This window comes from Nothobranchius furzeri, chromosome 14 (genome assembly GCF_043380555.1).
Source record: "Nothobranchius furzeri strain GRZ-AD chromosome 14, NfurGRZ-RIMD1, whole genome shotgun sequence".
NCBI classification, from domain to species: Eukaryota; Metazoa; Chordata; class Actinopteri; order Cyprinodontiformes; family Nothobranchiidae; genus Nothobranchius; species Nothobranchius furzeri.
The window spans coordinates 64403568-64427412 of record NC_091754.1 but is presented as its reverse complement, the minus strand read 5'-3'; the positions used below and the strand labels follow the sequence as shown (position 1 = coordinate 64427412).

Below are 23845 nucleotides of genomic sequence, written 5' to 3'. Positions count from 1 at the left end.
TTTGGCTAACAACCATCCTAACACGGGGACGGGTTTGGCTAACAACCATCCTAACACGGGGACGGGTTTGGCTAACAACCATCCTAACACGGGGACGGGTTTGGCTAACAACCATCCTAACACGGGGAGGGGTTTGGCTAACATCCATCCTAACACGGGGACGGGTTTGGCTAACAACCATCCTAACACGGGGACGGGTTTGGCTAACAACCATCCTAACACGGGGAGGGGTTTGGCTAACATCCATCCTAACACGGGGACGGGTTTGGCTAACAACCATCCTAACACGGGGGCGGGTTTGGCTAACAACCATCCTAACACGGGGGCGGGTTTGGCTAACAACCATCCTAACACGGGGACGGGTTTGGCTAACAACCATCCTAACACGGAGACGGGTTTGGCTAACAACCATCCTAACACGGGGACGGGTTTGGCTAACAACCATCCTAACACGGGGACGGGTTTGGCTAACAACCATCCTAACACGGGGACGGGTTTGGCTAACAACCATCCTAACACGGGGAGGGGTTTGGTGACTGAGAGATCAAACAGCTGGTGAATGACTGACCTTTAATAAGTTTGTATTTATGCTGTCTGGGGAAAATACACTCAGTGGTTTTAATGGAATCCGAGACACTATTGTAACTTTGGATTGTGCTCTGGTATCAGCACATATACCTCTTGTTGCCATAGAAACAAGAGATGCTAGGAGGATAGTGTTAACAAACATGATTGGATATCTGCACAAAACAATAACGGCTTGATATTTGATCAGAGCATTTTTATGTGATTGTATGTGAATTAGAACTGATTAGAACACGTGTTTTACTGAAAATTAATGTCATGTGATTTTGGTAAAGCTTTATAACAGGATTAAGAGGAAGCACTCTTGAGAGGGCAAATACTGCATTAATAAAGGAAAGATAGCTACGTTATTGAAGATGCCCTTGGGGTCCAATTAGCCCGGTGACCTCACAGTACTGGTAGAACCGTTTCTGTAGTCAGGAAAACCATTTACTTCATCATGACATGTTCTATTGTAGTTATTCGTATATTTAAAAACTACATTCTAAAATACATGATATAAATATCTCCCTTCACTCATCCTTCATCTTTTATTCTTTGCACACTTTCCTTTTACCCCCAAACACCTCAAGCCATTTAAATTCACGCCTTATTAGCTGCCAGTTTTAGCAGTCTCATGGCTAATTACCAGAACTAATCCTCGCTAATGACGACATTATGAAGTGTAAAGTACACGTGGCAGTGTGGCCAATGCAGAAGATATTCAAAGGATCCATGGATCTCGGAGTTACTGCTGAGGAATTGTGTCCTTGAGTAGAGCTATGATTGGATGGGGGGGGTGGGGGGGGGGGGGGGGGGGGGTAAAGTGTCCCTATATGTGGAAAAATGACAAAGACATGGAGACATTTGAAAAGGATACTTGGAAGGACAAAGAAGGCTGCAGAGGACATGCTGGAAAAATGTTTGCTGTCCTGCTCATAAAAAGGTCAATAATCAACGAAATCACATCACAGCCATTCTTAGTATAATATAATATAATATAATATAATAATACAATATAATAATATATAATATAATATAATATATAATGTCATATATTAATACAATATAATATAATATAATATCCATCTATTATTGGGGGGGGGGGGTTCAACCCAGGACCTTCTTGCTTCAGCCACTGTATCACTGTGTTACATTATATTATATTATATTATTAGATATTACATTACATTATATTATATTATATTATATTATATTATACGGTACTATACTATATTATATTATATTATACTATACTATACTATACTATACTATATTACATTACATTACGCTTCACTACACTACATTACATTATAAAAAATTATATTATAATATTATATTACATTATTTATTATATTATATTATATTATATTATATTATATTATATTATACTATACTATACTATATTACATTATTTATTATATTATATTATATTATATTATATTATACTATACTATACTATATTACATTATTTATTATATTATATTATATTATATTATACTATACTATATTACATTACATTACATTACGCTACACTACACTACATTACATTATAAAAAATTCTATTATAATATTATATTATATTGTATTGTATTTTATATTATATTATATTATATTATACTATACTATATTACATTACATTACACTCCACTCCACTAGATTACATTACAAAAAATTATATTATAATATTATATTACATTATATTGTATATTATATTATATTATATTATATTATATTATATTATATTATATTATATTATATTATACTATATTACAGGGGTCAGCAATCCCCGGACTCCGGTTCAAATCCGGACCCCGAGAGGGTTTTGTCCGGACCTTAAAGCATTTTCTTATTTACTTTGCTTCCTAACCAAGCCCCCACAATGCCGCTCAGAAAATGGTCCCAACCCGGAAGTAAGAAAAATTGCAGTTCCACCCTCATCCGCTGGGGGCTGGTACCAGAAGCGAGCAAATCCTCATTGACTCCCATGTTAAAAATGCCATTTTCACAGCAGAAATAAACATGTTTACAGCCTGGTTCAAAAAATGGTTTTTTGTCTAAATTATCTAGTTTATACTCATGACAACTCTGAGGGGGGTGAATTTTTTTCTCACTCTTCTGTTTAAGTGTATTGAAAGCCTAAAATTCTGTATAATTAATGAGCATCCGACACACGTGACCGCCGCCTCAGACCCACGTGACCACAGAGCTAGCTCCGTGGAAAGGCCTCAGTACAGCCTCGGTCTCTCCTGGAAACTGTGTCGGGATTTTGAGTCTCTGTGCTTGTGAATTCTGTTTTGGATAATATTGGTGCAATTGTTGGACAAAATGACTTGCTGTGGTATTAATTGCACTAATAGAGCGTCCAAGGAGTCTCCACTTCATTTTTTTCGGTAAGTTAAAATCTGTATTTGTATTTTATGTCACTGCTGCCTTTAAACTAGCTGAGTTTACCGAAGTAGCTAGCTAACTATCAGTTTAACATGTAGCATGTACTGTTTAACCATGAAATTTAAATGTAAAATACGGTAAAATAATTAATAGGGCATATTTAAATGGGTAATAGGGTAAAACCCAGTGCATTTAAGATAAAAATGGGTTGAAATATGACGGGGCGCGCCGCTTGGGGGGACACTTCTGTGCTCTATTCTTTCATCCGGTAATCCCCAGCGGTCAGGCCGGGCAGGCTGATCGATGCGGCGCCTCGCTGCTGCGGGCTGACAGCGGGAATACCAGCAACTTTCATCAGACTCGTAAAGTTAGTTTTTGCAGGGGACCCCCTGTATTTTACTGCTCCCTCCTGCAGTCTTCCCCTATTAAAATTTAAAATGTGTAACTTCATGTATTGGGATGAATGACTAATATTCATGTTAACTAAAACGTTAGGTATTTAGGGGGAAAAAACAAAATAATAAACATTATACAGATGTCAAATAAATCAAACTGTAATTAAACTATATATTTTCAAAGTCTAGATTCTGGATAAAATCCAACAACATATGCTTTATAAATAAACACTACGCATGGCTTTTACACACACACACACACACACACACACACACACACACACACACACACACACACACACACACACACGTTACATTGTGATTTCTTAGTAAATATTCTATTTGGCGAGAGATAAACTTTATTGTATTTATCCTAGTGAATCTATAATTAAACGGGTAAACTAGCAGTAGTACATCCAACATCAAAGAAAGTAAAATGTTATTATCAGGAGAGGGAGAATGATTAAGTGGTTAGCAGCAGTGTGCTAGTCGATGGCCCCCTCCATGAGGCCACCACAGCTCAGCAAAGCATCATTGTTGCTTCTTCTGGGGAGAAAAACACTTACAGAAAAAATAAAGTTAACAGCTGAAATAGCAGGAAATAATACAGTTAAAGAGCAGATAGTAGAAGAAAGAAACCCCTGGGTTAAACTGGTCTGTCTACTGCATAATGCTGAACTCTAACATGTGTCCTCAGGGAAGGACCTGATTGGTGTCCAGAACCTGCTGAAGAAGCACCAGGCTCTGCAGGCTGAGATCACAGGTCATGAACCTCGCATCAAGGCTGTCACCCAGAAAGGAGAGACCATAATGGAGGAAGGTAGAGCAGGTCTGGTCCTGACATGTTTCTGAGGTGTCTGCAGGTTCTGGCTCACTTTGTTTGGGTCCAGGTCACTTCGCTGGTTCAGAACCCTCGGCCCGTCAGAACATTCTTATCCACCACGTTCTAACACCAGACCTGTTAACCCGACAGCAACAAGTGGCTCCAACTGACGATGAGACCGGGAAGGAGCTGGTTCTGGCTCTGTACGACTACCAGGAGAAGAGTCCTGGAGAGGTCACCATGAAGAAGGGCGACATCCTCACGCTGCTCAACAGCACCAACAAGGTTCGTGTGCCCTTCACAGCCGAGGAACGACCTCCAGCTCAGAGCGAACATCTCCACACCTGCTTTGTGTTTGTGTGACTTTAGGTTGTTTTACTTGAACTCGCGTCTTTAGCTGAATGAGGATGGAGAGACGGGTCGGACCTGGAGCAGGTCGAGGTCTTGCAGAAGAAGTTTGACGACTTCCAGAAGGTCGGACTTTTCCTCCTCTCCGTCTTCCAGCAGCAGCTGTCAGATCAGCTCAGGTGATAATCAGCAGGTGCTTTTGTCCTGCAGGACCTGAAGGCCAACGAGTCCCGCCTGAGGGACATCAACAAGGTGGCATCTGAACTGGAGTCAGAAGGTCTGATGGCTGAGGAGGCTCCTATGGTTCAGGCTCAGGTGAGCGTCACCTGTCTGCAGCAGCTGGTCCCTCTCACTTCCTGGTTTGTTAACTCTGCTCGTCTCTGTTTGTAGCAACAAGAACATCTGGGTTCTGCTCCTGGAAAGGTGCGTGTTGTCCTCCGCCTCCACCAGAACCAGACGTGGTGTTTTTGTTACCACTCATTTGTTTGTTTACAGGATGAAGCCGACTCTAACCCCGGCTTTCCACAGGAGTCGTCGGCAGCACGTTACTGCAGCAGCACGTCATAGCTGCTGATAGGAACCGCTGTGGTCAACAGAACCTTTTCCACCGGAGCCGTCAGCAGCGCGAGTCGGCCACGTCTCAGGAGCAGCATGTCGCGGCCTTTACGCGCCGGTTCTATTTTCTACGCGCGACGCCTCTGAAACGGGTCAAGTTCGACATTTTTGGGGAAGGAAAGACAGGAAATCGGACGCGGAAATTGAGAGAAGCTACCGAGATTTTCAGAATAAAGAACGTACTGCCTTCCGGTTGCTTTACTTTTAAAAAAAGGTTACTAACTGAGCGGCCCCGTGAGAAGTTATCACCTAGCTAGCGGTCTCCTTTGTTTTTCAGGTCCGTATTGGCGATTATAAAACGGACAGAACATAAAACACAAACCATGTTGTAGTTTTCTCCTGCTTGTTGTTGTGTTTACTGACGAAGTCACTCGTGTGACTTCGTGCTCGGTCGGTGACAGCTGCTCCCCTGCTGCTTCGCGTCTCGTGGGAAGGGCCGAGCAGCAGCTTACGCGAGCAAGACGTGCTGCTGCAGTAACGTGCTGCTGACGGCTCCCGTGGAAACCCGGGGTAACACGGCGTCACCCTAGAAGGTGAGTTCATTCAGCTGATCAGAGGTCACCTCTGATGGCCGCAGTCACGGCCGACCGTGCTGAAATCACACAGGAATTCAGGTGACCCGGCAGGCACCAGGTGCTGGTGAAAGTGGGGACATGTCAGCTGGTTGCCATGGCTACAGTTATCTTTATGCATCTGTATGACTGCTGACTGGTGTGTGTTTCCTGTGACCTTTGACCTCAGACCGTACGGTTGGGCGTTCAGACGACGGCTAACTTTAATTCCATCAAGGTAAGAGGAAGCTCTTCCCTTCCTGTCTGAGCGATCTGTCTCCAGGTTTCCTCGTCCGGCGTCCAGCCCGCTGGCGTCCACCTTCATCTCACTGGGTTTGGTTTCTCTCCAGGAGCTGAACAACCGCTGGCGCTCGCTGCAACATGCTGGGCAGCGCCCATGAGGTGTAGCGCTTCCACAGGTACCCCGCACACTTATGCGCCGCTTACGGGTCAGTAGAGTTTGGACCCACACTCAGACGGAGTTCTGATGTCTTCTCAGAGACGCTGATGAGACCAAAGAGTGGATCGAGGAGAAGAACCAGGCCCTGAACACAGACAACTACGGCCACCACCTGGCCAGCGTTCAGGCTCTGCAGCGTGAACATGAAGGCTTTGAGCGTGACCTGGCAGCTCTGGGTGATAAGGTCCGCATTCCTGATCGGTACCAGGACCCGAGTTGTCTCTGGAGACACGTTCTTCATGGTTCTGGTGACTCCACCCCAGCCGTTCCTGATCAGCGATCAGCGGGGTGCTTTCCTATTTAAGGTGCATGGAGGACAAAATTTGACGCCAGAAGATTGCCTCAGTTTTGGTAGTAACCAGCCACTCGTGTTACCTCTAGTGTTCCTAGGATTAATGTTATTTCGTAGTGTTTTTGCTCTTATATTGGATTTACCATTCTTCAGGATTCCTGTCGACCTCATTGGATACTGACCTCTACTCCAGGATTTGGATATTCAACACACGGACCTTATCACCACCCTCCATAACCCACCTCTCATCTCACCCAGTGCCCCATCCACCAGGACGCCCCGCTTCTCTCCACCTCTGCTCCCTCTCCTGCGCTTCCTCTCTACCTCTCTCTCCTCCAGCCAGCACGTACACCCACCACAGTAAGTCTGCTGAACACCTCTGCCTGCCTACAATGGATTTTGAAACCAGAACCTAAGCTCACCTGTGTTCTCCCTCCTCCAGATGCTGAGCTGTTGTTGCAGTTCCAACCACAGACTTATCTGTGCACCTTAAGTTCCTCCTTATAAATAAATCATTTTTTCCATCAGTTTTTGGTCAGTGTTGTATTCTGCATGTCTTGGGTTAAGTACCTTCCTCCAAACATGACACTCCTCCTCAAAGAGCAAATCTGTTCAGCACATTCTGACAGACAGACCACCATTCTTCTGTCATGATGCTGTACAGGACATTTTTAGAGTTTTTCTTTTTAAAGATAAATAGGATTACATTTAAATAGCAATACTTTCACATTATCATTTTCCCACACTTCTGTATAACTGTATTTTGTTGTTTTTCAATAAAGAATGACAAACTAAGTTTGGATTTGTTGCACACAAATATATATCTGTAAAAAATATCTACAAAGCTAATGTTTACATAACAAGTATGATTGGGTTTTGCAATACGGCACTATTTTAGTAAGATTTTTAAACCAAGTAAAGTTAGTTAAGAACACACTTCTATTGTCTGCTAAGAAACTGTTGGGATTTAAAATGGGCCTGTTGTACAAATAACTTGTAAATGATTATTCCTCACTTTTGTCTTAACCAAAGAAATTCCAGTAATTGAGCAAAAACATTTATTTTTAACACTACATTTTATAAAACAGGGCGCAAAGTGTCAGCACATGTATGTATGTCGATGGTCCGCCCCAACCGAACCAGGAGACACAGACGTCAGGGAGGCCAAGGTTGTCTCTGCAGCTCTCTGGGCACCACGCCTCACTCAGCTGTCTCCAATGATCCAAATGGCTATGGAGAAAAAATAACAGGTTTGTCATAATTGTTTAAAGTACAAAACCATACATGAAGTGGTGAGACAGGTATGTGGAACTTACACTTGATGCTTTGTGTAGCTGATGTTGGAGACACACAGGCTGCCATGGTGACATTTAAACAGATCTAAGAAAAAAATGAAAATTAAAAACTCCCAGACCTCATGTCATATTTACTAATCAGCTATGGCTGATTTATTGTTTGGATCACAGTGAGTTACACTAATTCTAATATATTTTTATTTCTATTATACATACATACTTTTTAACTGTTATTTTCACGACTGTTATCAGGCTCTCTTGTTCTGGTTCTGATGATAATTCCGTGTCTTCCAGTAAGTTATCTTGTGCTTACTTCATCTGTAGAATGTCTCTTTACTTTTGGTAAATTGTACTGAGTCCAGAATAAAGACTAGTTGGCTGTACAAGATACAAACAAGTATAACATTTTGGAAATATATGAAATGTATTTACGCTGCTAATTTAGCTCGAATACTAATAACTGCAATATTTTCCGGACTATAACTCGCACTTTTTTACATTTTCTGGCAGGTCCTGCTACTTATACTCCGGAGCGACTTATATAACAAAATATGTAGGCTACACCGCGCTGCTGCGGGCCGACTCCGACCCACACAAGAATGAGTTCCCCTGTCCCGCTGGGAGGGTTTCAAACACCGCCAGCATCTGTTAGAGCCTGTGGCGGGGTGCTGAGGGCCGGCTCCAGCCCAGGAATGAGCTGTCCTCGCCGGCCGGGAGGGTTTGAAACACCGCCATCCTCTCCTCTGCTGGTTGTTGTTCATTCTGTTATGGTTACCGGTGCTTGTGTTGCTATGTGAAACGCTTGGTCTCAGATTTTGTAAGAAAGATAATAAAATGTCCCCCCAAAATACGACTTAAATATATTTTCTCTTATTCATGATACATTTAATGGCTGGTGCGACTCAGGAGTGATAGCGCCGAAAAAAACTGTACTGAAAACTTGCTCAAAGCAAAATGTTTTCATTACGGAAATAAATTATAAACTTACCGATTTAAAACTTTTTTAATACAGGTACTTCTCACGAACAGGCGCAGAAAACCTCCACCTAAACTCCGTGTAAGGTTCAGGTCGATGGGTGTTCCAGTTAGCTCCGGTTGGGTTGAAGCTAGGTGGCTACATCCGTTAGCTCGGCTCCCACCTCCGCTTTAGCTTTGGGTTAGCCAGGGTTAGCTTCAGGTTAGCTCGTAGCTAGTTCGCCTGGGTGTCGTCACTCGAGCCCAGCCTTACAGCCACACCCTCAGCGCCTCCTCTCTTCCCTTTTATGGAATTGTCTGGGCTGGACGGAACCTGTGACACGGTCAAAATGGCGGTGGTGGCCACCTCCCATTATAGACAACAAACGTGTTATTGAAGCCAATGGAATCCGTTTGTCCAGTATATGTACAGTCTATGTTCCTAACGGCTGCAGTGGCTGACAGCGCCAGGCTGCTATGCAGATCAGCGACAGCAGGTGGCAGTAATGCGCCACTCACCGCACGCGCGCACAGGGAAAAACAACATAGAAGTTTAATTTAACTAGCTTGGATGCTCACACTTGCTAATAAAACGAGGATGACTTGCAAACACGAGTGAGTAAATGAAGATGGCTTTGTCAAAAATACGTAAAGTATTGTATTTTATTACGTGTTTTGTGTAAAGTGACCTTGGGTGTCCTGAAAGGCGCTTTTAAATAAAATATATATTATTATTATTAAAGTGGTCTATGAAAATCGGACATTTAAAGATGAATGGATTGAAGCTTATGCCTTTATTTTACCTCCGTCGGGTGTACGGCCAGTCTGCCTTATATGTTCTGAAACAGTCGGACTAATAAAGAGTGGAAATCTGAAGAGACATTACGAAACCAAACATAAGCACTTCCACCAGAACTTTCCACCTGGGTCTGAGGTTAGGACGCGGAGAATTAATGAACTGCGGGGACAGTACGAGAGCTACGCGGTTAATAACTCAGTCTCTTACCGCACAACAGCGAGCATATGAGTGTTCACTGCGAGTACAGTGGATTTTAGGAAAACATTAAAAGCCTTCCACGGATTCAGAAATGATCAAGGAGTGAATGGAAGCCGTGGTAGAAACACTTCTGGATGGAAAAGAAGGACAATAACTGAAAGAAAAGGTCAGACAAATTCCCACGTGGGCCACAAGCACACCAAGGAGAGCAGAAGTTTTATCCCAAGATGTCCAGACCCAGCTTGACTGTGTTATTCAGAGTGCTCCGTGCATATCGGTAGCAGCTGATGAATCAACAGATGAGAACGACCACGCCCAGCTTCTGGTATATGTCAGATTCTGTCAAGACAGTAGAGGTTTTGTGGAGGATCTTTTAGGCATCACAGCACTAAAAACACACACCAGAGGGGAGGATATTTACTCAGCAATTAAAGAAATGTTGACTGGAAGAGGGATTAATCTGAAAGATGTTGTCTCTGTTACTACTGATGGGGCACCTTCAATGATAGGACGAGAAAACGGTGCAGTTAGTCGACTAAAAGAGGACAAACCGGACCTGTTGTCATATCGCTGTATTATTCATGTGTCTGTTCTGTGTTCCTCCCTCTCAGAGGAATATGCTGAGGTAATGGACACAGTCACTAAACTTGTTAACTTTCTCCGTGCTTCTTCATCTCATCAGCATCGTCGGCTTCGTGAATTTTTAGCAGAGGTGAATGCAGAGGCTAATGACTTACTCTTGCATTCCAGTGTTAGGTGGCTAAGCAAAGGCAGAGTGCTTGCACACTTCTGGGGGCTACGACACGAAATACAACAGTTCTTGTCACAACAACAAAGTCACAAGGCCAGAGTTTTTTTTGCAGTTTCTGGAGGACGAGAAAAACGTGGACAAAGTAGCTTTTGTTCTTGACATCACAGAACATCTCAATGATCTGAGTTTGAGATTACATGGAAAGAACAACTCTGTGTGTGATTGATTTAAAATCTTCGGACTCAGGATACATTTGGTGATGGAGGTAGTGGACCTCTTGCTGTTTTAGTTGGGGACCCCTGCTATATTATATTATATTATACTATACTATACTATATTACATTACATTACACTACATTATAAAAAATTATATTATAATATTATATTATATTATTTTGTATTGTATTGTATTTTATATTGTATTATTTTATTTTAAGGTTCCAGTAAATAAAAGTGATGACATTCACAGAAATATTCATATATATATATGGTATATATATATATACCATATATATATATATATATATGGTATATATATATGGTATATATATATATGGTATATATATATATATATATATATATATATATATATATATACCATATGGTATATATATATATATATATACCATATATATATATACCATATGGTATATATATATATATACCATATATATATATACCATATGGTATATATATATATATATATATATATATATATATATATATATATATATATATGGTATATATATATATACCATATGGTATATATATATATATATATGGTATATATATGGTATATATATGGTATATATATATACCATATATATATATATATATGGTATATATATATATACCATATGGTATATATATATATATATATGGTATATATATGGTATATATATGGTATATATATATACCATATATATATATATATATATGGTATATATATATACCATATATATATACCATATATATATACCATATATATACCATATATATATATATATATATATACCATATGGTATATATATATATACCATATATATATATATACCATATGGTATATATATATATACCATATATATATATGGTTTTGACTTCCTTGAATTTGTGGAGGGAATAAAGATTATTTTGACCGTTTCAAATCGATATGTTTAGAGGTTGTTAAAGTGAAAAGATGCTGATTCAGTTCTCAAGTTCCCCGAGTCCCTCCTGAAAGGTCACTGAGTGAGATACTGATCTGCCTCGCCTGGAATCCACTTTAGATGAAAACATCTGCTTAGTTACATGAATGGGTTTTAAAAAGGGATCTTCAGATGCAGACTTGAGTAGAACATGTGGGGTTGAGGTCTTAATCATGGTGTGTTTTATCGATCGTATCAGACTGATATGGTTTCATATAGCCACCGATCGCTGTTGTAGACCTATGATAGCCGTGCTGTAATGTGACACCAGCACCTTGCTGGATTAGAGGAAAACACTGCTTTCATTGGCAGCTGGAGGTGGGCAGGAGAACAGCTACTAAAGAACTGTTGTTTCTACGTTCATTCTCTTTATTTTAGGGTAAAATCTCAATTTAACGTGAACTAAGGGTCAAATCAGCAGTAGAATAAACGTGGTTCATTGTTTCTCATCGTTTTTATTTTGTGTTTTAACCCTCTGGAGGCAGATTAGCAACGTTAAAACCTACACACCTGCTTACTCCTCACACGTATTAATGAGCATTGTTTAACTCAGAAGTACCCCTGAAGTACTTAGGTGTTCGTCCTTCTATCACAACTTATTTTGAGCCTCAGAGGGTTAATCACCAGTCCATCCATCCATCCATCCATCCATCCACCCACCCACCCACCCACCCACCCATCCATCCACCCACCCACCCACCCACCCACCCATCCACCCACCCATCCACCCATCCACCCACCCATCCATCCATCCATCCATCCACCCACCCACCCACCCACCCACCCATCCATCCATCCATCCATCCATCCATCCATCCATCCACCCACCCACCCACCCACCCACCCATCCACCCATCCATCCATCCATCCATCCATCCATCCATCCATCCATCCATCCATCCATCCATCCATCCATCCACCCATCCATCCATCCATCCATCCATCCATCCATCCACCCACCCATCCACCCATCCATCCATCCATCCATCCATCCATCCATCCATCCATCCACCCACCCACCCATCCATCCATCCATCCATCCATCCATCCATCCATCCACCCACCCACCCACCCACCCATCCATCCATCCATCCACCCATCCATCCACCCACCCACCCACCCACCCACCCACCCATCCATCCATCCATCCATCCATCCATCCATCCATCCATCCATCCATCCATCCATCGTTTCTGTATGTGATGTCTAATTCTGGACAAACTAAAATGAGTGCCTGCTGGTGAACTGAGTTCCTGATGATTATTATTTATGAACGTTGTAGATCTAATATGAAGTGCTTATGAACTTGGCATTCCTGGGTAAACACATGTAACACGGCTGATTAGCCTGGTGCATGTGAAAGCAAGAAGGCTTTTCTAGCAGTAATAAGCAGGTTTATTAGCTAAACATGTTTGTGTTTTTGCTCTGTCACGTTTCACCGGAGCACATCTGCTGACAGGACACTGCAGTGACAGAACCGTCTATGTTGCTCTGCAGCTCCGAGAACAGCAGAATAAAACTAATATGGGAATGCAGAAAAGCCTTTCTTCCTTCATCGGCTGTCCGCAGCTTTGTGTAGGTGTGTGAGAGAGTGTGTGAAGAGTAACACATGAAGAGAAAAGCACCAACTGAGGACCTCGCTGGTTGATGCTGTTTCCTTGAAAGATGGCCTCTTCAAAGCAGATGTGCAGTGTTCAACACATGGACAGAAAAATAGGGAAGACAAGAATTTGTTTCTGATTTTTAATTCATTGAGAACACACACGCACGCACACACACACACACACACACACACACACACACACACACACACACACACACACACACACACACACACAACCACTTTGAGAATAAAACCATAGAGCGACAGAATATTTCATCAAAGGGCGGTTGAGACATTTGCATTAATGCTGTGGGCAACATCCGTATTTTGTGTTCTGGGATTTTCCCGGGAGCCTTTTTAGCTCTTCTTGCCGGTTTAATGTGCACATTTGTTTGTGTTTCTAAGCTTCATTTCATGTACCACATCAAATAGTTTCCACACGTTTTGAGGAGTTCAAACAGTGTAATTAAGAGGCCGGTACACTGGAGTGCTGTGCACCGACACAACTCTTATCTCATCAATTAAATGCATGAAAGCAACTCATGAGCCTTGAGTGGACGCTGGGTGAGTCTAGTCTGAACTGTGAAATACTTCCATAATAAGTGATTTAGCATCAATAACGTTTATTTGGTCCAATGTTTGTTGGGGGATTTCCTGCAGCTTCTGCTCAGCAAAGGCTGAATCTGAACTGTCAGTCAAAACAAATTCATCATTCATGTCAGACCTTCCCATATTTGTATCACTCTGGGTTTCCTCGTGAGCCTCTAAAGCATGCACTAGGATGTGTTTTAATGTTAGGTATGGAGTGTGTTTGCCTGCAGCTGCCTTTGGTTTCTGGATAAGAACTAGCAGTCACAGTCAAACTAAAGTGTCTCTGCTGTTGTTCTAGGAGGTTTTGGTTTCATTTAATCATTAAAAAAGCACAAAAATAACATTTTCATCATTCATTCTACATGAGGACACAAAACAAACCAACATTCAACAGTAATCGTCTAAGTTAGTCAAATCTCATTTCAGATACCAAGAGAGACTCGGTTTTATCCCCATCGTTACGTGATGTTGGTATTCATGAAGCTGGGGGGGTGGGGGGGTGGGGGTTGGCGGCTAAGTCCACCATTTCAGGGCATTTAAGATGTTCAGTATCAGCTGTGTTATTTTATTATGTCCTCATATGTAGAACCATGGATGTGTTGAAAGTCACCAGTTAGGGTCTAGGGTTAGCGTCTCTAACATCATAACACTAATCCTTTTGGGTCTCCCTTGTTCTCCAGGTGGTTTACAAAAACAACGACTTTAAGCTGGAGCTCTCTCGGCTGGCCATCGACCGTGACCCCAAAATCACTCTAAACGGGGACCTGGTGTTTCGCTGTGAGGACGTAGCAGCGCTGGATCCTGTAACGTTTGAAAGCCCGGAGTCCTACATCTCCCTTCCCAAGTGGAACACCAAGAAGACAGGTTCTATCTCTTTTGACTTCCGTACCACAGAACCCAGCGGGCTGCTGCTGTTCAGCCACGGCCGCCCTCAGGGTCCTAAAGAGCAGAAGCCTGGTAGGGAACTGAAGACGGATTACTTTGCCATGGAACTTCTGGATGGATATTTATACCTACTGATCGATATGGGTTCTGGAAAAACAAAGCTGAAGGCCAGCAACAAGAAGGTCAACGATGGAGAATGGTGCCATGTAGACTTCCAGAGGGAAGGGAGAAAAGGTACAGACTAGTAGGAGCCTGACAACTAAACGTATCTGGTCAAAGTATTTCCGTGGAGTATGTTTTTAGTGTTTAGGTCACACATCAGAAGGAATGAGGGCTGAACTGAGCCGTTCCGAGTCTCGTATTAATTCAGTCGCTGTTACAGACACTGAGGAGGATGAAGCCTGTGGTGCATTTTTATGTAGATGTACTTTTCAAAGCTGGGCGATACCTCAGGATGCCTCCACCTGTCTGTGGTCTCAAACTCCAGCACCTCTCTGCTTCATTATGTGGTGTCGGATGAATGATCTCTAGGTGTTATAGCACATTGTGGCCATGATATCTCCTCCTAATGGTGTCCTATAATGAGGAAGGGTGTGTGTGTGTGTGTGTGCGTGGGCAAGCGATCTCACCGCTGCTTCTGCTGTAATTGGCTTTTAATAGAAAATTAAGATGAAGTCGTTAATCACAGAAGGAGAGAGGCCTTTTGTTTCGCCCACTCCCGGCTGCATTCTGCTTCCCTTCTCTTCCATTTAGACCTTCATAGACACATTAGACACACGTGCACTCACACAGTCTGCTGTCATCTTCTCCCTGGTTGCTGTTCCTCTCTTTTTAGTTCTTTACCCATAGATTAGCTTCTCACCCTCTTGATCTCCCACTGGCTCAGCACCCATCCACTCTTCTTTCACGTGTACTGGAAGATGGATGCAGTTAAACAAAAACGTACCTGGTGCTAATCAGCTCATCTCCTTTCTTTATTAGATAATTCAAGTTGTCTGTTTGACCTTCTTCTTCTGTTTAAGGATCCATCTCAGTCAACAGCCGTAGCATGCCCTTCATGTCTCCAGAGGGCAGTGAAATCTTGGACCTGGATAGTGATATGTACCTGGGCGGACTGCCTGAGACCAAGTCAGAGCTCATCCTACCACCAGAGGTTTGGACAGCACTCCTCAACTACGGTTACGTTGGCTGTGTTCGTGACCTCTTCATTGATGGCAAAAGTCGTGATGTCCGTCGCCTGGCTGAGATCCAGAGTGCTCTGGGTGTCAGCAGCTTCTGCACCCGAGAGCTGCAGAAGAGGTGCAGCAGTGCCCCATGTAGCAACGGAGGTCTGTGCAAGGAAGGCTGGAACCGCTACATATGTGACTGCACAGGGACCGGATATCTGGGCACCAACTGTGAAATAGGTGAGGTAGAAGATTCTACTCAGTGAAAGAAGCATGATTGGAGATCTTTCTTTTACTTCTGATAGCAGACCTGAACTTCTAATCACCAGAACAAAAAACATCCCTTAGAACGGTTCATCCATCCATCTACTATTGTCCGCTTATCCAGGGTCAGGTCACGGGAGCAGCAGGCTTAGCAGAGAGGCATAGACCACAGGTGAGGGTAGGAACGTAGATCTTCACCACGACAGACCGTACAACGCCCACATCACTGCAGACGCAGCCTCAAGCTGCCTATCGACCTCATGCTTCATCTTTCCCTCACTCGTGAACAAGATATCGAGATTCTTAATGTTATTCTGTTGAAAATGAACAGAACAATGTCCAGTCCAGGTGGCTTCAGAACATTTAATTAACATATTGGTTCTAAAGTACACAGAGCACAGGTCTAGTGTCTTTGGGGAACACGCTATTAGATGCCATGCTTCCTTCTGGCCAGCTTGGGGTCCTGTGCCTTCCGATGTTGTCACGCCAGATGGTTGTCAGACGACTATGGAAATTATGTTACCATGTTCATAAAAATGCAGGTAGTAAGAAACATGAATTTCATAACAAAACTGCTAAACTCTTTCCAAAACCTGTTTAAAATAACAGAAAGAGATTTAATATATTGCATTCATGTATGTATGTGTGTGTGTGTGTGTGTGTGTGTGTGTGTGTATGCATGTTTGTATGTATGTACCATAAATCCTCTAATACAGGCCCGGGCCTGTATTTGACTCAAACTCATCAAGCTCCAGGCCTTTATTGGAAGGAGGGCCAGTATTAGAGGCAGGCCTCTATTTCTATTTGAGCAAAATGAACTAATGGTTCGCTGGAGTTTTTGACAATTAAAATTGCGCCCACATTTTCAAAGTTAAACACATTTCTTTTAACAACGGTAGTTTCTGCTTCAGCCCTCTCCCCCCTCCCCCTGCTTCAGCCCTCTCCCCCCTCCCCCTGCTTCAGCCCTCCCCCCCCCCTCCCCCTGCGCAGCGGCCGCAAACTCACTGATGCGCCTGCAGCCTCTCGGAGTTCCTGCTGCTCTAAACATTAAAATAATTATTTCATTTTCTGTTCCTCACCTCTGATTACCTTCAATGGTGTCTGTTTGTTGCAACCAGCAGGTACAAAAACTAATTTGTTTTTATTTGACTATTTTTCTGTCCTGTCTGTTTATTATCTTCCTGCATCTCCTCTCAGTCCTAAAGAGAAACTGTTACCTGGGTTCATATATATTCACCTCATGAGTTACCTTTGAACTGCAGTTCTAAAAGATCTACCGACCGCTAAAACAGCGGGGTGCTCGCTGCTCGCCGGCCGCATCAGTGAGGTTCGTCACCGGATGACAAGTTGACAATTTCGCTCCACAGCAGCGAAACGCATCAGGCGCAAATAAAAGACAGCAAACCAATACCATACCATACCAATTTTATTTATATAGCACATTTAAACACGGCATGAGAGCCGACCAAAGTGCTGAACAAAACACACAATAAAAACAATCAAAAATAAAAACTAAATCCATTAAAATCAAGTAATCCGACCCTAAAAGGAAAGGTAGAAAGGGAATAAGTTAGACAGAATTAAAAGCCAGAGAATAAAAGTGAGTTTTTAAACGAGACTTAAAAAGGGAAAGAGAGGAAGAGAGTCTGATCGGGAGGGGCAAGTGGTTCCAGAGCTTCGGTGCACAAACTGAAAAGGCGCGCTCCCCGCGGGACTTACAGCGAGAGCTAGGGACATGTAGGAGGTGTTGGTCAGCTGATCGGAGGGATCTTGTAGGGACATATGGGTGAATGAGCTCAGACAAGTAGCCAGGTGCTAAGTTATTTAGGGATTTAAACACAAAAACCAGGATCTTAAACTCTATCCGGAGATGGATGGGGAGCCAATGAAGATTTGCTAAAACCGGTGTGATGTGTTCCCGCTGCCTGGTGCCAGTCAAGAAGCGAGCTGCTGCGTTCTGCACTAGCTGAAGTCGAGCGAGAGTGGAGGAGGAGATACCGTATAGCACTGAGTTAGAGTAGTCGAGACGGGAAGTAATAAATGCATGGACAACTGAATGAAGATGATGCCTTTTTAAAATGGGCTTAACTTTAGAGAGACGCCTCAGGTGGTAGTAACAGGTCTTAACTACCTGGTTGACATGAATGTCCATTTTTAGTTTAGCGTCCATCACAACCCCTAAGTTTGTGACACGGTTTTTCAACCCACTTGTGATAAATGGAAGGGTCAGTTGGGGACTTTGAGAAGTACCAGGGCTGAAAATGATGGCCTCTGTCTTAGCGTCGTTCAGCAAAAGAAAGTTTTCTGACAGCCAGCTCTTCACATCATTACAGCATTCAACAAGGGGCAGTAAGGAGTCATTAGGCTTCACAGAGGCATATAATTGGCAATCGTCTGCATAAAAATGGTAATCAATGTGGTGTTTTTTAAAAATGTCACCCAGGGGCAAAATATATAAATTAAATAAAAGGGGTCCAAGAATAGAGCCCTGAGGAACACCACAAGTCAAAGCCGCAGAGGGGGAGGCAGCACTACCCATCATAACATTAAAGGTGCGGTCACAGAAGTAGGACCTAAACCAGTCTAAGGCAGTCCCCTGGATGCCGACCAGCTGGTTCAGCCGAGTCAGCAGAATAGCATGATCAACCGTATCGAAAGCAGCCGACAGATCCAATAAAACCAGCAATACATTAGAACCAGAGTCAAGGGTTAATAAAATGTCATTAAAAACACGAAGATGAGCTGACTCGGTGCTATGGAGGGATCGGAAGCCTGACTGGAAGGGATCCATTAAACCATGATCATCTAGATGAGACATAATTTGGTTAAAAACAGCACGCTCTAACAGTTTTGATAAAAATGGAAGCTTGGAGATCGGGCGAAAATTACTCATAACAGAGGTGTCAAGGCCAGGCTTCTTCAGAACGGGTTGAACTACTGCATGTTTAAAAGCACGGGGTACAACACCAGTGGATAGGCTGTTGTTAATAATGCTCAGCATAAGGGGGCCAGTGACAGAATATGTCTCTTTAAGGAGGTGTGGAGGAACAGGGTCAACCGGAGAACCTGACGGCTTCAAGGCAGACAGGAGGTTCTCAAGAGAGGACAAAGAAAGCAAGTCAAAGTTATCCAGAGACCGAAGCCGAATGGGTTCAGGACGACTAGTGACATAGGGAGAACTAATCTGAGCCCGGATACTAGCAATTTTTCCAAGAAAAAATTTCAAAAATTGAGTGCATTGAGCATCCGAGGTAGTAAGAGAGTGGTGGTCATCAAGGAAATGAACCAACATGAACGATGGCGTGTTAAATAATTTGGCAACACCTGATTGTTACTGTGGCCGTGCTCAGGAGGCAGATTACCGACCGCAAAAACAGCGGAGCGCTCCCTGCTTGGCGGCCGCATCAGTGATCAGTGCGTCGGAGGACAAGGTGATGCGCCCCGCTCCACAGCAGCGAAACACATCAGGCGCAAATAAAAGACAGAAAACGTTAAAGGAAATGAACCGACATGAACGATCGCGTGTCAGTACCGACGCTCTGGCACAGCGCGTTGCCCCCACGAGCACAGGAGCTTGTCACCTGCTGACAGCAGGCTGCTGTCTTTTCCGTGGACTGCATCTTGCCGGTCATTATCACGTGACAGCGACTAGTCGGCGACAGGCATAACAAGTCACTATAGTGAAGTCGACTATCCAATCCAATCCAATCCAATTTTATTTATAAAGCGCATTCACAAGGCATTACAACCAAACAAGGCGCTGTACACTAAAAATGTTGGTTAATTAAACCGGCGTTATACAAACATGTCGAACACAGATAAAAGATAAAAAGGAAATACAACAAAATTCCCAAAAATAACAGCTAAAAATCAATAAGACACAGGGTGAAGTAAAAATTAGAAAAACATTTTAAAAAAGAACCTCAATAGTACGGAAGTCGATAATTGTGGAGTCAGTTTATAAACAGTGCAGATGTCAGTGAGGTTCATAATTATGTGGTATAAGCTAGGTTGAAGTAGTGAGTTTTCAGGCGTGATTTAAAAATGCTAGCTGTTGGTGCTAGCCTCACTAGCAGTGGTAATGCGTTCCACAGCTTGGGTGCACAGACAGAGAAAGCCCTTTCTCCACGGCTTTTTAAACGTGCATTGGGAACAGCTAGGAGGAGCTTATCTTCAGACCTGAGAGCACGCGGCGGGTTGTAGTAATGGACAAGTTCACACAGATATGGAGGAGCTTGATGGTTCAAGGATTTGTAAGTGAGAAGCATAATTTTGAAATTTATCCTGAACTGCACGGGGAACCAGTGGAGAGATTTCAGAATTGGAGAAATGTGTTGTCTTCTGTCAGCTCCAGTCTAGTTCATACAACCCCTGCTGCTGCTCCCCAGAGTGTTCTGCAGCATAATCAGCACGTTCTCTTTGAACTTGATATCAAATTTTCGCCTCCTCTTCGTCTCCGCACGGTTAAAGTTACCCTCGCGGTCTATCACTGGCAAATCAAAAGTGAGACGATGACACAACCGCCCCCCGTACTTGCTTATTACCACATTCCACCCGGCCACAATAAAAAAACGGCCGTTATTCACCTCCGCCGACTCCGACATCGGCCAAAATTGGAGACCCGGCCTTTAATTGAATACCGGCCAATATTAGAGGATTTATGGTATGCATGTATGTGTGTGTGTGTGTGTGTGTATGTATGTATGTATGTTTGCATGCATGTGCGCATGCGCACATGTGTGTGTGTGTGTATGTATGTATGTATGCATGCATGTTTGTATGTATGTATGTATGTATGTATGCATGCATGTTTGTATGTATGTATGTATGTATGTGTGTGTGTGTGTGTGTGTGTATGTATGCATGTTTGTATGTATGTATGTATGTATGTATGCATGCATGCATGCGTGCATGTATGTATGTATGTATGTGTGCATGTGTGTGTGTGTATGTATGCATGCATGTATGCATGTTTGTATGTATGCATGTTTGTATGTATGTGTGCATGTGTGTGTGTGTATGCATGTATGTATGTATGTATGTATGCATGCATGTGCGCATGTGTGTGTGTATGTATGTATGCATGCATGTATGCATGTTTGTATGTATGTATGCATGTATGTATGTATGTTTGTATGTATGTATGTATGTATGTATGTATGTATGTATGTATGTATGTATGTATGTATGTATGTATGTATGTATGTATGCATGTATGTATGTATGCATGCATGTGCGCATGTGTGTGTGTATGTATGTATGCATGTATGTATGTATGTATGTATGTATGTATGTATGTATGTATGTATGTATGTATGTATGTATGCATGTATGTATGTATGCATGCATGTGCGCATGTGTGTGTGTATGTATGTATGTATGTATGTATGTATGTATGCATGTATGTATGTATGCATGCATGTGCGCATGTGTGTGTGTATGTATGTATGCATGTATGTATGTATGTATGTATGTATGTATGTATGTATGTATGTATGTATGTATGTATGTATGTATGTATGTATGTATGTATGTATGCATGCATGCATGCATGCATGCATGCATGCATGCATGCATGCATGCATGTATGTATGTATGTATGTATGTATGTATGTATGTATGTATGTATGTATGTATGTATGTATGTATGTATGTATGTATGTATGTATGTATGTATGTATGTATGTATGTATGTATGTATGTATGCATGTATGCATGCATGCATGCATGCATGCATGCATGCATGTATGCATGTATGCATGTATGCATGTATGCATGTATGTATGTATGTATGTATGTATGTATGCATGTATGTATGTATGTATGTATGCATGTATGTATGTATGTATGTATGCATGTATGCATGCATGTATGCATGTATGCATGTATGTATGTATGTATGTATGTATGTATGGATGGATGGATGGATGGATGGATGGATGCATGTATGTGCTGCCCCTGTTGCCTGGAAACTACACACTTTAAATCAGAACGTTTTTTGTTTAATTTATAAAAATACACAACTTGGCTTTTTACATTTTCCAAATAACACATTTTTGTTATTTTACTTTACGCGACAAAGGTCAGAATAAAAAAAGGCTTTTATCTATGTTTGCAAACAAATTCTACATAAAACAAACAGTTTTTTATAGTCTGGTGAATACATGAGTTTTTTTCTGGTGATCTGAAATACAGAGCTGCCACAAGATGTCGCCTTATCTCTAAAAGGCAAAATGACCATAATAATAAGTCTATCCATCCTGCTGAAGCTTTTATACCCTTTACGTGTATTTTGGTGCTTTTCTTTGAGTGTATGTGGCTGTAAGCTCTGTGACTCCGTTCAGTGAAGTGACCTTGTTATTTCCTGCAGGAAAATGCACTCATCATCACAAGAGCTCTCTTAAAGTGACATAAAATGGGCTCACATAAGCCACCAAGCACTCCTTTACAAAACATGTGTGCAGAGCAACTCTGAGAATGCGTCAACATGAACCTAAAAGTCAACACTAGAAACCATATTAAACTTATTGACACAATTCTTTCTAGTAGTTGACATAAACAAGAAGCTGCTGTGAGAGTAGCAGCAAAAGCTCCAGTGGGAGCTGTTTGGACCAAATGCCACCCGAGGCTCAGTTACAAAGGGGTCCAGTGGCTGGGAGGAGGCAGTCAAGAGGCTGGCGGCGATGTGGCGGTGCAGCCGGGCCTACGGGTGCCATCTGTGCCTGTCCAACACAAAAGCAGGGTGGTGGACCCGCCACAGGGGCGATGGGGTGAGTTAGTCAAATAGCAGCATGCTGTTTCAGGCATATTGGTCCATGGCTGCACGTCTGAGGAGGGGACTGAGCCATGGCGGTATTGGATTTTGAGGGACAAGGAGGGTAATGAGGGAAGGAGAGATTGGATTCAAATCAGGACAGTTGGAGCCGAGGATGAGATTTCTTTATCTGAGAGGTGATATTTTAACAGTTTAATCCTTGCGTGCTGGCATGATGTCCATGGGTTCTGTGCAGCTCTTCTGCCATCTACTGGTGCTTAAAGTCACTACAGGGATGACAAAGTAAAGCCAACCACATGCTGTTGTGTGTCTCTTAAGTCTATTTATATGTGAAAGAGCACCGAGAGGATGCGTAATATTGACTAAAGGATGGTGGATGATCATGGAGATGATCTCACTAGCTTTATTACGGGTACATTGTTTATCACATTGGTGCATCGATGCTGCTGCAGGGCTGCTATTTAATCTCTGTGCCCATAGAGGTTAATGCATTTATCCAGAGAGTGTGACAAATGTCACTGCTCCTACCACATTTAGGTTTCTGAGGGGGTTTCTTTACCACTGAACATTATGTATTTGTACACTTTAAATGCTTGAAACACTCCGTGACAGTGGCTCATGTCAGTCTTTTGTGAGACGTGTCGATGCACATTGCAAAGATACGAGCAGCGCTCAGGGAACTGCCGTTTTCTGCTGCTGTCTCTTTGTGGAAGGGCTGATGACACCTGCAGGAACCACTCTGCTACCTGATACCTGATTTTAATAAGAACATTTTAGACTAGTTTCACTTTTGTTCCCAACATTTTGGTTTCAGGGTAAGAAAAGAACCATGTCTGAATCATGCAGCAGCAGTAGCTCAACAGGTAGAGCGGGTAATCGGAAGGTTGCAGGTTCGATCCCGGCTCCGCACAGAGAATTCTGCTGTTGTGTCCTTGGGCAAG

The 23845-nt window shown here is 42.6% G+C and overlaps 2 protein-coding genes and 1 long non-coding RNA gene across 15 annotated transcripts in view; 2 read left to right on the top strand and 1 right to left on the bottom strand.

Annotated features, from left to right (window-relative positions):
* nrxn2b (neurexin 2b) overlaps positions 1-23845 on the top strand; it is a 970727-nt gene that overhangs the window by 404967 nt on the left and 541915 nt on the right. For all 7 annotated transcript variants that reach the window (XM_070544341.1, XM_070544340.1, XM_070544338.1 and 4 more), the window contains 2 exons: positions 14495-14933; positions 15722-16105. In XM_070544341.1, the coding sequence (XP_070400442.1) occupies positions 14495-14933; positions 15722-16105 (823 nt within the window). The remainder of the gene's footprint in view (positions 1-14494; positions 14934-15721; positions 16106-23845) is intronic.
* LOC139062695 (spectrin alpha chain, non-erythrocytic 1-like) lies at positions 2801-7234 on the top strand. Of its 7 annotated transcripts, none has more exons than XM_070544350.1 (9): positions 2801-2957; positions 4048-4170; positions 4241-4458; positions 4571-4647; positions 4732-4836; positions 4912-4944; positions 5878-5925; positions 6038-6106; positions 6187-6408. In XM_070544350.1, exons 2-5 carry the CDS (start codon positions 4161-4163, stop codon positions 4736-4738), a joined length of 312 nt encoding a protein of 103 aa, XP_070400451.1. In that variant the 5' UTR covers positions 2801-2957; positions 4048-4160; the 3' UTR covers positions 4739-4836; positions 4912-4944; positions 5878-5925; positions 6038-6106; positions 6187-6408. The 7 variants fall into 7 exon arrangements, with proteins under 7 accessions (XP_070400451.1, XP_070400453.1, XP_070400452.1 ...); XM_070544352.1 differs by having other exon boundaries at positions 4543-4647; XM_070544351.1 differs by lacking the exons at positions 5878-5925; positions 6038-6106; positions 6187-6408 and adding an exon at positions 5017-5248.
* Positions 7484-8826, bottom strand: LOC139062696 (uncharacterized). Its single transcript, XR_011516272.1, has 3 exons — positions 8723-8826; positions 7756-7819; positions 7484-7669 (listed from the first exon to the last, which is right to left on the bottom strand). It is a non-coding gene; the product is annotated as an uncharacterized lncRNA (long non-coding RNA).